Source organism: Chenopodium album, chromosome 5 (genome assembly GCF_948465745.1).
Source record: "Chenopodium album chromosome 5, dcCheAlbu1.1, whole genome shotgun sequence".
NCBI classification, from domain to species: Eukaryota; Viridiplantae; Streptophyta; class Magnoliopsida; order Caryophyllales; family Amaranthaceae; genus Chenopodium; species Chenopodium album.
This window is the reverse complement of record NC_137838.1, coordinates 5477690-5492714: the sequence shown is the minus strand read 5'-3', so window position 1 is coordinate 5492714 and position 15025 is coordinate 5477690. Positions and strand designations below refer to the sequence as shown.

At 38.2% G+C, this 15025-nt stretch overlaps 2 protein-coding genes across 2 annotated transcripts; both read right to left on the bottom strand.

Moving 5' to 3' along the window:
- Nucleotides 1-1407: 1407 nt before the first annotated feature.
- Nucleotides 1408-4652, bottom strand: LOC145631365 (disease resistance protein RGA2-like). The gene is made up of 4 exons (XM_081683436.1): nt 4592-4652; nt 4407-4495; nt 3590-4316; nt 1408-3527 (listed from the first exon to the last, which is right to left on the bottom strand). Exons 1-4 carry the CDS (start codon nt 4650-4652, stop codon nt 1408-1410), a joined length of 2997 nt encoding a protein of 998 aa, XP_081539562.1.
- A 3630-nt stretch (nt 4653-8282) lies between these two features.
- Nucleotides 8283-14961, bottom strand: LOC145631364 (disease resistance protein RGA2-like). Its single transcript, XM_081683435.1, has 2 exons — nt 11602-14961; nt 8283-8311 (listed from the first exon to the last, which is right to left on the bottom strand). Exons 1-2 carry the CDS (start codon nt 14654-14656, stop codon nt 8283-8285), a joined length of 3084 nt encoding a protein of 1027 aa, XP_081539561.1. The 5' UTR covers nt 14657-14961.
- Nucleotides 14962-15025: the final 64 nt, after the last annotated feature.

Sequence of the window (15025 nt, the reverse complement as noted above, 5' to 3'; positions counted from 1 at the left end):
AATAGTGCATTGAGACTTGAGTGAGTGAGGAGAAGCATATATGGGTATAGGCTGTGTAACTATTATTTCTGATGATATATGCTAACAGAAAGTAATATTAGCTTCCTTCTGCTAGCCCCTCTTCGTTGCAATAGTAATGAATTTGAATTAAATTGTTCCATTTTTGTCGTTTGTAAATCGCGGTTAACAGACTTCTAATCTAAATCTAAACACTAGAAAAGTCTCAAAGATGTGAATTCGCATTTAAGCATGGCATGGCCCAACATGTCTCTAAAAGTCTGATTTTTAAAGCCACATTACACATTAGTCTTCCTTGTTGAAATTAGCCTCACAATGAAGTGACACTACTGGTTGAATTTATTTACTCACTATACTTTTCAAACTTTTTTTTTTTTTTGAGAATATTTTTTGAAGCACTGCTTTAATTCCAACTAACCAAAATTAGTTGGATTTTGTTGTCAGATTTAATTTCTTAAGATGACTACTTGCTTGACCAAAACCATAGACTACTAGTGTTATTTTTTATTTATTTATAAGGAGAAGTTCGGTTGAGAAGTCCAAAATTTTCAAGAATGATTGGTAATAACTGGTAACAAGATTATCCTTGTTCCTGGACCAGAGTTCACTTTAAAAATTGTGTCAAAGTATAATTTCTGTTCAAGAATTGCATTATTGAAAGCTTGTTTTCCTCAATAGGTTGTTACATTTTTCTTCTGGAATAACAGTATTTCCATAAATAATTTGAGTATACTAATTTGACCTACACGATGGTATCAACTATCAAGTTGCTAGTGTTTGTAGATTTGAAGTTCCTATCTTGTACTCAGTATTACTTTAAAACTCCTTAAGACTGTTCAGCTTAATTGATTCTTGTATTTGAAATCTGTTGCATTGTTAGCATTATGCTGCTCGTATGGAGTATGATTATTTTGGACTAGATAAAATACATGATGTACAAAATGACTTTACATTTATTTATCAATTATAAGAGTGAAAACTAGTAAAAACATATACTACCTCCGTTAACTATTATTTGCAACAAAGGAATATTTTGTATCTCACAAATAATACCCCTTTATATTTAACAGAGGTAGTATTATTCTTAATAGTACAAAATGAAAAAGGCTAAAATATCCATTATACAGCTATGCTCTCTCATATCCTTAAAAATGGATGCCCTGTGATGGTTTTATTAGTAAATTTACCCACTTACAACCTCACTTATTCTTTCAACCTCTCTTTTCATACATACTTGTGCTCAGCCTCACTCATGTGTACAAATTGTACTTTTTATTTGTTAAAAATGCAAATGTGAGATATGGAGCAATATTTAGGAGTACAGAGTATGAAATATACATTGCAATAATGCAATTGCTAATTTTTTTTCGTGATACAAATAAGGAAATTTTAAAAATTGAAGCTGAGCTGGAAAAGTAGTACAATGAAAGCTATGATTGTTTCTGAGTCTCTCAATACTAGTATATTAATAGATGAATATGTTAGGGGCCAGTGTTCTCCATTTGGACTCTGGCACTTCTCTCTAAGTATGGGGCATCTATTAATTTCAAGTGATTTCAAGTTTGGGAGGTTTGCTATTTGTTGTGGCAATGTTTCCAATCTTGGGCAATTTACCAATTTAAGTGTTTTGAGGGAGGTGAGAGTGTCAATCCACTCTGGTATTGCCTTAAGTTTTTCACAATGAAAAAATTGCAAATATTTCAGGGAAGATAATCCTTTAAGACTTTCTGGAACTACCTCAAACTCGCCCGAACCCCGTAGAGACAGATTCTCCAAGTTGGGAAAGAATAGGCCAAGTGCTTGTTGCTGCTGACGAGGTTGCTTACCATAGAAAATATCAAGATTTATAAGCGAAGTGAAGACAATTGAGTACTGCCTTGCAGTTGTAATAGCCAATTCCACATTGTCCACTTCTAGGAATATTAATTCGGGGAATGGAGGCTTCCAATCAACAAGATGTTGATGCTGTTGTTGAACTCGGAGATCCCCTGTTGAATATTGCTCATTACTGGATAGCATCCTCCACCATCCCTTCAATTTTGGCATTCCTTTTAGTGCTAAGTGATAAAGGTCGGGAAATAAGGAAGCTGGGGGCAACTCATCCACGATGATGTTAGCACCTCCGCTACTAGTGCTAATGTTGTCCTCCAGATACTCCACTTCATCTAAGTTTTTAAGATGTAGAATTCTCAGACAAGGGAGCCTTCCTAAGGAGCACAGGTTCTTACATGCTTTAAAATTCATAAATTTAAGTTGTACCAAATTAAGAAGGTGAGGATCCACCATCCAACCTGGTAACCTCTCCCCTCCATACCCACTTATTTGGAGTAGTTCTAGATTACAAGGGGGCTGGAGACATTCTAACACCCTCTCATCCTCTTTTGTACCATTCTTGAAATGTATATATAGACATAGGAGGTTCTCTTTCATCTTCAAATTTACAGCACTAATCTCATATGACATTATATACTTTGACTCCCTACGCACCTCAATATGCAATCGTCCTCTTAGATTGTTCAGCTGATTTAGATCTGATAATCTACCCATTATATTACACTCCGATTCTGTCTGTTCACCCACTATAAACACATCCAAACTTGTAAGATCTGTCAAATTCCCCAATCCAATGGGCATATACCTTAAATTCTCACTCCCAAATAACAAAAGGTGTCTCAGATTCACCAACTTGCTCATATCCCTGGGCAACTTCTCAAGGAAATAACAATATTTCAAGTAGAGTGATTGTAAATTCACCAGACGTGTGATTGAATTTGGGAGTTGCACTATATCGGTATAAGACAAATTTAGGTACCGCAGGCAGATTAATTCACCTATGGATTCTGGCAATTTCTCTATTCCCGTACCATGTAGGTCTAATACTTTTAAACTTTCAAATGTTGATATTAATTTATCAATTATGGTCAAATTCCTCACCTTTAGCCTAGAAGAATACATAAAACTTCCTATGATGAATGATTGCAGGTGTTTGATTTTGGGTAATGAAGAAGGCATTTCCCAATATGAGTTCTCCTCCCGTTTCCAAAAACACAGATGACGAACCCTTTCGTCAAAATTATACGTGTTTGAATCTACCACCTTGTATCTATACCCAGATAGTGAGAGAACAAGATCGTGCATTACGTTGTGCATGATTACTCCTGTAGGCATCGATGGATTTCGTGCATACCTCATATTACACCTGAAAAATCCACAATTAATCAAGTTGGTTACATATTCTTGCCCTGCTTCCTCCAAGCTTTGATTACTATACTGTGGCTTGATATATCCCAAAGCTATCCGACGATGGACCAGATTTTCACAACGAAAGGTCTCTTTCTTTGGGAACAAGGTACAGTAAGTAACACAAAGCTTCAATCTAGCATCCAATTGGTCGTAGCTAAATTTAAGTGTATGCATAACGTCACGCCCATAGGAAGCAAAATTAACAAGCTGATCATCTCTAAAAGCATGCCATTCCTTAACAGTAGGTTTCCCTGCTAAGAGGCCTCCTATACAACAAGGGGCACATTTGGACACATTTTAGCGATCTCCATCCCAATTACTTCCACACCTGGTTCATGCCACGGTGTAAAAGCAATCTTCTGAAAGAGAAGCCAACAGTCATCTTCTATTAAACCCCAAAGCATATGTGGATCGACGGTACCCATGATTCTGGCAACTTTTTGATTACGTGTAGTGATGAGAACGTGACACCCACCTCCTGCATGTGCTGATAACAGGTCTTTCAGATCAACCCACTTCTGCCTCAGACTAACATGATCCCAAATGTTATCGAGAACAAGCAGAAATTTCTTCCCACTGATTGCTCGTCGAAAGTCATGATACAATTGATCCATGTTGCACAGATTATTGGGAGGCAATTCCGTTGCACCACATGCTGTTATCATCTCCAGCAGCACCTTTTTGATATCAAAATCCTGAGTTACTGAAACCCAGAATTGAACATCAAAACAGTGCTTAATCCTCTCATCATTATAGACATACCAAGCCAATGTTGTTTTCCCAATTCCACCAATACCGACAATGGAGGCAACAGAGAGTGTCTCTGAAGCCATCGTCACGGAGTCCTCAGACAGCATGCTTATAATCTGGTCCCTGTCTTTGTCCCTCCCAACAACCAAATTTGTAAGAACATCAGACGACTCAGCTCTTAGAATGCTCCTCGCCTGTGTTGGCAAGCTGCAAATGCGACCAATCATAGCATGGTCTATTGCTATGGAATTCAGTTTCTTCTTAATATCATCAACTTTTCGAGCATCTTTTAATCGTGCAACAAACTGATTTTATGCAGAAAAAAAGGAGCGTAACTCTTTTGTGAAGTTACCTCCACTCATGACTTGTTTCTGTAATTTTCTAGAATTTCTTACATCCAACAAATCAACCAACCTATCAAGCTGACAGCTGAGTTTCTCCAGCGTGTCTTTTTCAGTATGACTGTATTGCTCCGACATTGAATCTGCATCAAGGAGTGCAGCTTCAATGAGAGTCCTTGTATCCTCAAGCTATTTTAGCTCGGACTCGAGGTCCATTACATAATTGATTGCTCCATAACCTTTGTTAATCAATTTTTTCACAGCAAGATCAACTATTGCAGTCTGTACTGCTTCAGCCATCTCAACTGATGTATATTGTCTTAAAAGGGGTGAATTTCTGTGTGTTAATGGAGTGGAAGAAAAGAGAAAAGGGATTAAGAAGTAATATGAATTGTGGTTTGTGAATGGAAATTTGGAGGGCTGGTTAAGGGATTATATACAAATATAAAGTAAAAGTAGAGTTACACTTGATGTAATATGCTTTCTAGAACTTGCTAGGCAACTTACAAATCACAACTGCTTTAATTTTCTCTTAATACAGAGTTAGTCCTCTAATATTCCAAATTAACTGATGAGGGCATTGCATGATAGGAGACAAATACGAACCTACTCCCATAATCCTTTCTTGAATTTTGCCTCCACTTTGTAAAAATTACTCTTATTTATTATGGAGTATTAAGACAAAGTGAGGATTGATCTTTTTTTTTTTTTTTTTTGTAAGGATTGATCTTCCATATCCACTTTTTGTATTCTTTTATTTTATATGTATTTTTTATTATTATAATACGGACTTGACTTAGCTTGTTGACTTTGTAAGTCATGGTTTTTCCAATACTTAGAGCAAGTTTAGCCCCAAATCTTAAGACTTAAATGTGACATCATTTTTTGTGGTCCCCATTGAAAACTATACTTGGAATTCAAGTTACGCAAACCAAGGGAGAAATTTTCTTTAATCAAGAAAAATATACTGTGGATCTCCTAAAGAAATTTCATATGGAAAATTGCAAACCAGTGAATACTCCTATGGTATTGAATGAAAAATTAAGTCAAGATGATGGAGCTAGTAAGGTCGATGGTAATGTGTACAGAAGTTTGGTAGGTTCTTTACTATACTTAACTCATACAAGACCTGACATAGCTCAGGTATCAAGATTTATGAATAATCCTAGCAAATTACATTTTGCTGCCGCAAATATCTTCAAGGTACTAAGAAAGTAGGTCTAAGATACCAGAGTGAAGTTGATAAAGAATTGATTGGTTATACTGACAGTGATTGGGCTGGTTCCATTGATGATCGTAAGAGTACATCAGCCTACATTTTCTGTTTAGGCATTAAGATAATATCATGGAATTCAAAGAAACAACAAACAGTAGCACTTTCTTCTGCAGAAGCAGAATACATGTCTGCTACTGAAGCAGCATGTGAAGCAGTTTGGATACGAAGAATTTTAAAAGACTTGGGTCTTCAGCAAGAAAGCCCCACGATGATATTTTGTGACAATATGTCTGCTATCGCTATGACAAAGAATCCAGTGTTTCATGCTAGAAGTAAACACATTGAGATTCGACATCATCTTATACGTGAATTAGTCAATGAAGAAGAAATATAGCTCGAGTTCATCAACACTAATGATCAGCCAGCAAATATGCTTACCAAAGCTATAACAACGGAAAAGTTCGAGAAATTTAAAACATTATTAAACATTGCAAATTAAGAGGGGGAATTTGTGAGATAAAAGTTAATTGTGCAATGTATAAACTATATTAAGATAAGTAAAATTAAGAAAAACTAATAATAAAATAGTAAAACCTAAATAAAATGTAAAGCATATAATGCTCCTAAATTTTCTATCACTATTTATTTAGGATGAGTTTTTCCTATATAAACTGTAATTGATATCATTTTCAATATAAGAGAATATAATAAAAGAAAACATATTCTTCGGTATTATTTCATTTTCAAGAATAAATATAAGTAGGTGCGGCAGCTCTACTCGTTTCTCATATAGTTTATAAATATTACTTATTAATCTGATCCAATCACCCATTATACTTCCGCTATCTCCAACAGTTGCTTTCCAATTGCTTCATACTATTATCATACCTGTTGATTTAGGCATCTGTTATTGGGTGCTTGGCCCGGAGAATGCACCTTTGTGCATATTCTATGTCTGTATTAGTCCAGTCATTACCCTGAGTTATGAACTATATTATATGGTAAACATGAATTGTATGTTAACTAATAGTGGTCTATGATTATAGACAGCACCGCAGATTTCTCATGCTTATGTCTTTCTCGATCAAGTTAGTTTTAGACAATCTTTAATCCTCGAGCAGTAGGAGAAGTCTCTAGAATTATTGCTATATCACTGTAGCTTGTGAGTCCATAAATTATTGCAAAACTGAAATGTAAGAATGGCGATTTTAAAATGTGTTCATCTACTCTGTTAAGCAAGTGTTACGAAATCACAATTTACAACCAAAGTTTTCCAAATCAAAGGGAAAGAACACGCCTGGCTAAACAAGCCTGTATTATCATCTATCTGACATCTTTTTGTGAATTTGTGAAGTCCGCTTCATATGAGATTTTGTTTTACTGTATATAATTTAATATCAGCCTAAATTAATAAACATATGCCGAAAATGAGTGCAAAAGTCCAAGTAGTGCAACCTTTTAAAAAATAGAGGGACTACTCTAACACAAGTACTCTTGTGGCTACTGCCAATTTTGTATTAACTTGTTTGGATTATCAATTTTTTTTTTTAAAATAAATATTATTGTTATAATTGTTTTTTTTGATTGATGAATTGATTGAATTGCTTTAGTTGGTTGATAAACCATTGTTTGTTAGTACAAAATCTTGTATAAGATGGTTAGTAAGCGAAAAAAGGGGGGCAATATGCCAATTTTGGTATTGGGTTTTTGTTAAATTAGTGTATTTCTTAATTTGAGGGGTTTGTGATATTTTGTGTGTTGATGAATATATTGATTTTGAGATATAATGTGGTAGTGATTGTTGTGTAAAAGTTTGAGGATTTCATGGAACTTGAGGTAAGAGTGTGTCCAACCCAACTAGTGTGAATTCTGTTGTTAGGGAAGAAATGGTCGAGCATTTTTGTTTTCCCATGCTATGAATGTTGAGGTTGGGCCTAAGGAAGATAGGCAGCTTATGACTGGCCTTCACACGGTTGCTGATATCAATTGTGCTGATTGTCGACTAGTATTAGGGTGGAAGTACTTGCGTGCTTATGAACCGTCGCAAAGGTATAAGGAAGGGAAGTTCATTTTCGAGAAGTCCAAAATTGTCAAGGAGGATTGGTAGCCTGGTAACCATGTTTTCCATGTTCCATCCTATTCTTTCATTGTTCTTTTGGAAGAGTGAAAATGTCTTTCTGTTTATCTTGTATAGAAGTTGTTCTGATCAAGTGTTCATTCCTGACACACTATGTGCACTTCAGTGTGCCATCAAGTGTTGCCTTCATCTATTGTGAATAAGGATTGTTCTCTGAATGGCCTTGTTGAATTGTTTGCCAATTGCTTTTATATTTAATTGAACCATTTCATAATACTAGTATATTATACTTGTTTGCTAATTACTTACCACTTGCATCTTTACTCTTTTTTTTTTTTTTTTTTTTTTTAGCTTGAATTGCACAAAGCGCTATTTCTTCTCTTATCTCCTAATTAGGCATCTGTTTTATGGTGCTTGAAAATACACCCTTCTGCAATCTGCATATTCTATGTCTGTATCAGTCTAGTCATTACCCTGAGTTATGAACAATATGGCAAACATGATCTTTCTTACAAGTTAGTCTCTCTGTGACATTTCCATAGGGTCTACATCCACATGTACATTACTGTCTTTCCCCACGACAAACCAATCCAATGTTTAAAGGTCCTTCAATATCTTGATATCATAAGATCGTCGGTCACATCATGCATTTCAAAACATGCAATGCTGCAAAACTCAACATGAAAAAAAACATTGCAATTACTTTCTGATTTTATTTTATGTGGTACTGTAACAAGATTTCCTAATTGAAAAACATAGTGAGTAAAGGGTTTGGGGTCAAAAAAAGGAAATTTACAAATACTTCGTGATTGAAAGCTGAGTTAGGAAAGTAATACTCCGTACAATGAAAACTATCGATTATTTATCAGCCTCTAAGGCCGGGTAGATGAGGAATATGTTGAATATAGTGCCAGTATTCTCCATTCGGACTCTGGCACCTCTCCCAAAGTATGGGGCATCCTTCAATTCGAAGTGTCTTCAAGTTTGGGAGATTTTTTATCTGACGTGGCAGTGTTTCCAATCTTAAGCAAAATGTGAATTGAAGTGTTTCTAGGGAGGTGAGGGTGTCAATCAATCAATCAATCAATCAATCAATCAAAGCCTTAATCCCAAAAGTGGGGTCGGCTAACATGAACCAAATTTGATTATTCCGTGTAGTCATCAACATAAATCTTTCTCCTCCATCCCTTACGATCCAAAACTTCATCCTCACGTAAATCCATGCACTTCATATCCTTCCTCACTCCTTCCAACCAAGTCATCTTTGGTCTCCCTCTTCCTCGTTTAATCCCTCCATGGTCCCACTCTTCCACTCTTCGCACCGGTGCACCCTCGGGTCTCCGTCTTACATGTCCAAACCAACGCAGACGATTTTCCCTTAATTTATCTACAATGCCCGCCACACCTACTTTCTTGCGAATAACCTCATTTCTGATTCTATCTCTTAAAGTGTTTCCACACATCCACCTTAACATGCGCATTTCCGTAACCTCCATCTTTTTAATATGCTCTTTCTTAGAAGCCCAACATTCTGTACCATAGAGCAACACTGGTCTTATGGCAGTCCTGTAGAATTTTCCCTTCAACTTTAAGGGAATGCTGCGGTCGCATAACACTCCCGTGGCCGCTCTCCATTTAAGCCACCCTGACTTAATCCTGTGGGTCACGTCTTGATCAATGTCACCATTCTTCTGGATGATCGACCCTAGGTACTTAAAACATTCACTCATGGTCAGATCCTTTCCATCCAAACTCACCACTTCATTGCTTGTCCCCCTCTGAGTGCCAAAACGACATACCAAATATTCAGTCTTACTCCGACTTAGCTTAAACCCTCTAGATTCCAACCTTTGCCTCCATTGCTCCAACTTGACATTAACCCCATCCTTAGTCTCATCCACCAAAACGATATCATCTGCGAACAGCATACACCATGGAACCTCATCTTGAATTGGTCTAGTTAATTCATCTAGAACCGTTGCAAAAAGAAAAGGGCTTAATGCAGACCCTTGATGCAATCCGATTGTAATAGGGAAATCTTTTGTCAACCCTCCGCATGTCCTCACATTTGTTGACACATCCCGATACATATCCTTAACTAGGTCTACATACCTTCGTGGGATACCTTTCTTCAACATTGCCCACCAAAGTATCTCTCTTGGCACCTTGTCATATGCCTTCTCTAAATCAATAAAGACCATATGAAGATCTTTCTTCTTTACCCTATAAAACTCCATCATTTGTCTTATCAAATGGATTGCCTCCATAGTAGATCTCCCAGGCATAAAACCAAATTGGTTATCTGAAATGCTTGTGCATGCCCTCAACCTTTGTTCAATCACCCTTTCCCACAACTTCATAGTATGGCTCATAAGCTTAATTCCTCGATAGTTAGAACAATCTTGAGCGTCTCCTTTGTTTTTATAAACCGGGACCAAGGTGCTCTTCCTCCAATCTTGTGGGATCCTTGTAGCCGTCCATATCTTGTTGAAAAGGTTTGTTAACCAATCAATACCAATCTTACCCAAACACCTCCACACCTCTATCGGTACCCCATCAGGGCCAACCGCCTTCTTAGGTTTCATCTTCCTCAGTGCAATCTCCACCTCTACTCTCCTAATCCTTCGCACATACTCCATGTTGATTTCTTCATCACTCATAGAGGTATCTCCTATCACAACTCCATTACTTCCATTAAATAATTCATCGAAGTACCCCTTCCACCTGTCCTTGATGCCCTCCTCTTGCACTAGGACCATTTGGTTCTTATCTTTGACACACTTCACCATGCCAATATCCTTCCTTGCCTCTTGTCTTCTCTTTGCCATCTTATAAATGATCCTTTCTCCCTCCTTGGAATCAAGCTTTTCATAAACCTCCTGATATGCCTTTTCTTTTGCTTGGCGAACAGCTGCCTTTGCCTTACTCTTAGCCTCCTTATACGCTGCAAAGGTTTCATCACTCCTACATTTTCCTAAGGCTTGATAGCATTCCCTTTTTTGCTTAATTACTGCTTTCACCTCTTCATTCCACCACGAAGTATCTCTCTGTACCGAAGTTATTCCCCTTACTTCCCCTAAGACCTCTTTGGCCACTCTTAGGAAACAGTTCTTCATTCGTAACCAGGTCATGTCCGGATCCACCTCTCCATCCCAATCCGCTTCTTCAATTACCTTTTCTGTAAAAACCTTAGCTTTTGCATCCCTTAGGGTCCACCATCTTATCCTTGGTTCTTCTTGTCTAACTTTTTTCTTCGCCTTCTCTTTCAGACGAATAGTCATTACCAATAGCCGGTGTTGGGTGACCACACTCTCCCCTGGGATAACCTTACAGTTTATGCAACTTTGTCTATCTATGCTCCTTGTGAGCAGGAAGTCTATTTGAGTTGCATTTGCTCCATTCCGAAAAGTTATCAAGTGTGAATCCCTCTTCTTAAACCAAGTATTAGCCAAAATTAAATCATATGATTGGGCAAAATCCATAATAGCTTCACCACCGGCGTCCCTCTGCCCATACCCAAAGCCTCCATGGACACTCTCATAGCCATCTCGGCTCGCCCCAACGTGCCCATTTAGATCCCCTCCAATATATAACTTCTCTGAGTGGTGGACACCCTGCACCACCTCGTCTAGGTCCTCCCAAAATTGTCGTTTCTCTTCTGCATCTAAACCCACTTGGGGAGCATAAGCACTGATAACATTCACAATCTCCTTGCCACATAGCAACTTCAGCCTTATCAACCTATCGTTCTTCCGATAGACCTCGATCACCTCTTTTGCCAACCTCTCATCGAGAACCACACCAACTCCGTTCCTAGCTCCACCATTCCTTGTTCTGTGGCTCGTTTCTTGCCCAACATACCATACCTTATACCCCAAAACCAAGCCTCGAGCTCCTTCTCCTGTCCATCTTGTCTCTTGGAGGCACATGATGTTCACGCGTCGTCTTTTCATTACTTCTACCAATAGCTAGGAGGGTGTCAATCCATCTTGGTATTTCCTTGATCTTTCTACAATAGCTTATATGTAGTAATTCCAGGGAAGGTAATTGTCGAAAACTTTCTGGAAGACCCTCACACTCGTCCAAATTATATAGAGACAGTTTCTTCAAGTTGGGAAAGAATACAGAGTGATTTTGGAAGGTAAGCGCTTCTTGTTGCTGACGAGGTTGCCCATAATTGGCAATTTCGAGAACTTGAAGAAAGGTGAACCCCCCTAAGTGCTGCCTTGTAATTGTAATCACCAATTCCACATTGTCCACGAATAGAGTAAGTAGTTTGGGGAATGGAGGCTTCCACTTAACAAGATGTTGATGCTTGGCATGCTGTTGTTGAACTTGGAGATCCTCTCTTGAACATTGTTCATCACTTGAGAACATCCTCCACCATCCCTTAAATTTTGGCATACCGATCATTATGAGTGTTTCAAGGCTGGGGAATAAACAAACTGGGGGCAAATCGTCTATGATATTGTTAGCATTCCCGGTACTAGTGGTGGTGATATCCTCCATGTACTCCACTCCATCCAATCCCTTAAGTTGTAGAAGTTTCAGATGAGGGAGCCTTCCTAAGGAGCACAAGTGTTTGCATGCTTTACAATACGTAATATAAATTCCAACCAAATTAGGAAGGTGTCTCTCTAACTGATCCTGATCCTGATCCATCATCCAACTTGGTAATCTCTCCCCTCCATAACCACTTATATTGAGGACCTTTAGATTACAAGGGGGCTGGAGACATTCTAACACCCTCTCATCCTCTGTCGTGCCATTGTTGAAACTTATTTCTAGATCTAGGAGGTTCTCTTTCATCTTCAAGTTTACTGCACTAATCTCAGATGACATTACATACTTTGACTCCCTGCGCACCTCGATATGCAATTCTCCTCTTAGATTGTTCAGCTGATTTAGGTCTGATAATTTGCCAGCAATATTATCCTCTAAATCAGTGTGTTCACCCACTATAAACACATCCAAAGTGGTAAGATTCGTCAAATTCCCCAATCCTAAGGGCATATGCCTCAACTTGCCACTCCCGTGTAACAAAAGGTGTCTCAGATTCACCAACTTGCTCATGTCCCTCGGCAACCCCTCAAGGAAAAAACAATAATTCAACTGGAGTGATTGTAAATTCACTAGCCGCGTGATTGAATTCGGAAGTTTGACTATTCCACTTCCAGACAAATTTAGATACCGCAAGCAGATTAATTCACCTACAAATGCTGGCAATTTCTCTATCCTTGTCCCAGACAGGTCCAATACCTTTAAACATTCAAATGTTGATAATAATTCATTAAAAAAGGACATATTATTCAACGTTAGCATACTAGTTATCGAATGGCCGCCTCCAATGAATGATTGTAGGCGTTTGATTTTGGATATTGAGGAAAGCATTTCCCAGTATGAACTGTTCATCTCTTTCATGAAAGACAGATGGCGAACCCTTGTGTCAATTTCATACGTGTTTGAATCTACCACCTTGTATTTGAACCCAGCTATTGAGAGAATAAGCTCGTACATTACATCGTGCATGCTTATATTTTGTGCCAAATTCAATTGATCAAACTTAATATGCTTGAAAAAACCACAATTAATCAAGTTGATTATATATTCTTCCCCTGCTTCCTCTAAACTTTGATTATTATACTGTGGCGTGACATATCCCAATGCAATCCAATAACTGATCAGTGCAATGAAGTTACTCTCCTGTCCTTTCGGGAACAAGATGCAGTAAGTAACACAAAGCTTCAGTCTTGCATCCAATTGGTCGTAGCTAAATTTAAGCGTATGCATAATGTCACGCCCATAGGAAGCAAAATTAGCTAGCTGATCATCTCTAAAAGCACGCCATTCTTGAATAGTAGGTTTCCCCGCTAAGAGGCCTCCAATACTTCGTATGACAAGGGGCACTTTTGGACACATTTCAGCGATCTCCTTCCCAATTGCTTCTACACCTGGCTCATGCCAATGTGTAAAAGCAATCTTTTGAAACAGAAGCCAACAGTCATCTTCTGTTAAATCCCCAAGCATGTAAGGGCTAACGGTCCCCATCTTTCCGGCAACTTTTTTATCACGTGTAGTGATAAGAACCTGACTCCCACCAGCCGAATGCGCTGATAACAGGTCTCTCAGGTCAACCCATTTCTGCCTCAATCTAACATGATCCCAAATGTTATCGAGAACAAGCAGAAATTTCTTCCCACCAATTGCTCGACGAAAGTGATGATACAATGGCTCCATGTTGAACAGATTGTGAGGCAATTCCCTTGCACCACATGCTGTTATCATCTCCACCAGCACCTTTTTAATGTCAAAATCCTGAGTTACTGTCACCCAGAATTTAACATCAAAACAGCGCTTCATTCTCTCATCATTATACGCATACCAAGCCAATGTTGTTTTCCCTATTCCACCAATCCCGTAAATGGAGGCAACAGAGAGTGTCTCTGCAGCTACCACTACGGAGTCCTCACACAGCATGCTTACAATCGTGTCCCTTTCTCTGTCTCTCCCAACAACCAAATTGGTAACAACATGAGATGACTCGGCTCTTTGTACGCTTCTTGCCTGCGCTGGCAAGCTGCAAATGCGACCAATCATAGCATGGTCTATTGCAATGGAATTCAGTTTCCTCTTAATATTCTCAACTTCACGAGCATCTTTGAATCGTGCAACAAGTTGATTTGATGCAGAAAAAAAAGAGCGTAACTCTTTTGTGAAGTTACCTCCACTCATGACTTGTTTTTGTAATTTTCTAGAATTTCTTACATCTAACAAGTCAACCAACCTATCTAGCTGACAACTGAGCTTCTCCAGCGTGTCTTGTTCAGTATGACTGTATTGCTCCGACATTGAATCTGCATCGAGGAGTGCAGCTTCAATGAGAGTCCTTGTATTCTCAAGCCTTTTCACCTCGGATTCGAGGTCCATTACATAGTTGATTGCTCCATAACCTTTGCTAACCAATTTCTTTACAGCAAGATCAACTATTGCAGTCTCTACTGCTTTAGCCATTTTTTTTTTTTTTTTTTTTTGGGAGGAGTGGGGAAGAGGGTTCTAAGAAAAGGGTGATTTTGTGGGTGTTCAGAGAGTTGAAGAAAAGAAAAAAAGGGAGTAAGATAGAATTAATATGATTTTTGGTTTGTGAATGGAAATTTGAAGGGCTGGTTGAGGGATTATATACAAATTTTAAGTAAAAGTAGATGCTTCCTCGAATTAACTAGGCAAGTCACAAATCACGACTGCTTTTAGAGGTAATTTGGAAATGAACTTCCGTCATCACCGTTAAAAGTAGATTATTGATTCTAATTTTTCAAAGAAGACTGATATACTTTTAAAGCATAAAGTGTAAATTGGTATGATTAATGTTTCTTAATACCCGTC

Coding starts and splice junctions, on each gene's coding strand:
- LOC145631365 (XM_081683436.1), bottom strand. CDS start 4,652: ATGGCTGAAGCAGTACAGACTGCAATAGTTGATCTTGCTGTGAAAAAA. Junction 4,317..4,406: donor GGTTGGTTGATTTGTTGGAT/GTAAGAAATTCT, acceptor GCATAAAATCAG/TTTGTTGCACGATTAAAAGA. Junction 3,528..3,589: donor TACACCGTGGCATGAACCAG/GTGTGGAAGTAA, acceptor CTTGTTGTATAG/GAGGCCTCTTAGCAGGGAAA.
- LOC145631364 (XM_081683435.1), bottom strand. CDS start 14,656: ATGGCTAAAGCAGTAGAGACTGCAATAGTTGATCTTGCTGTAAAGAAA. Junction 8,312..11,601: donor CCTCCTAGCTATTGGTAGAA/GTAATGAAAAGA, acceptor TGAGTTTTGCAG/CATTGCATGTTTTGAAATGC.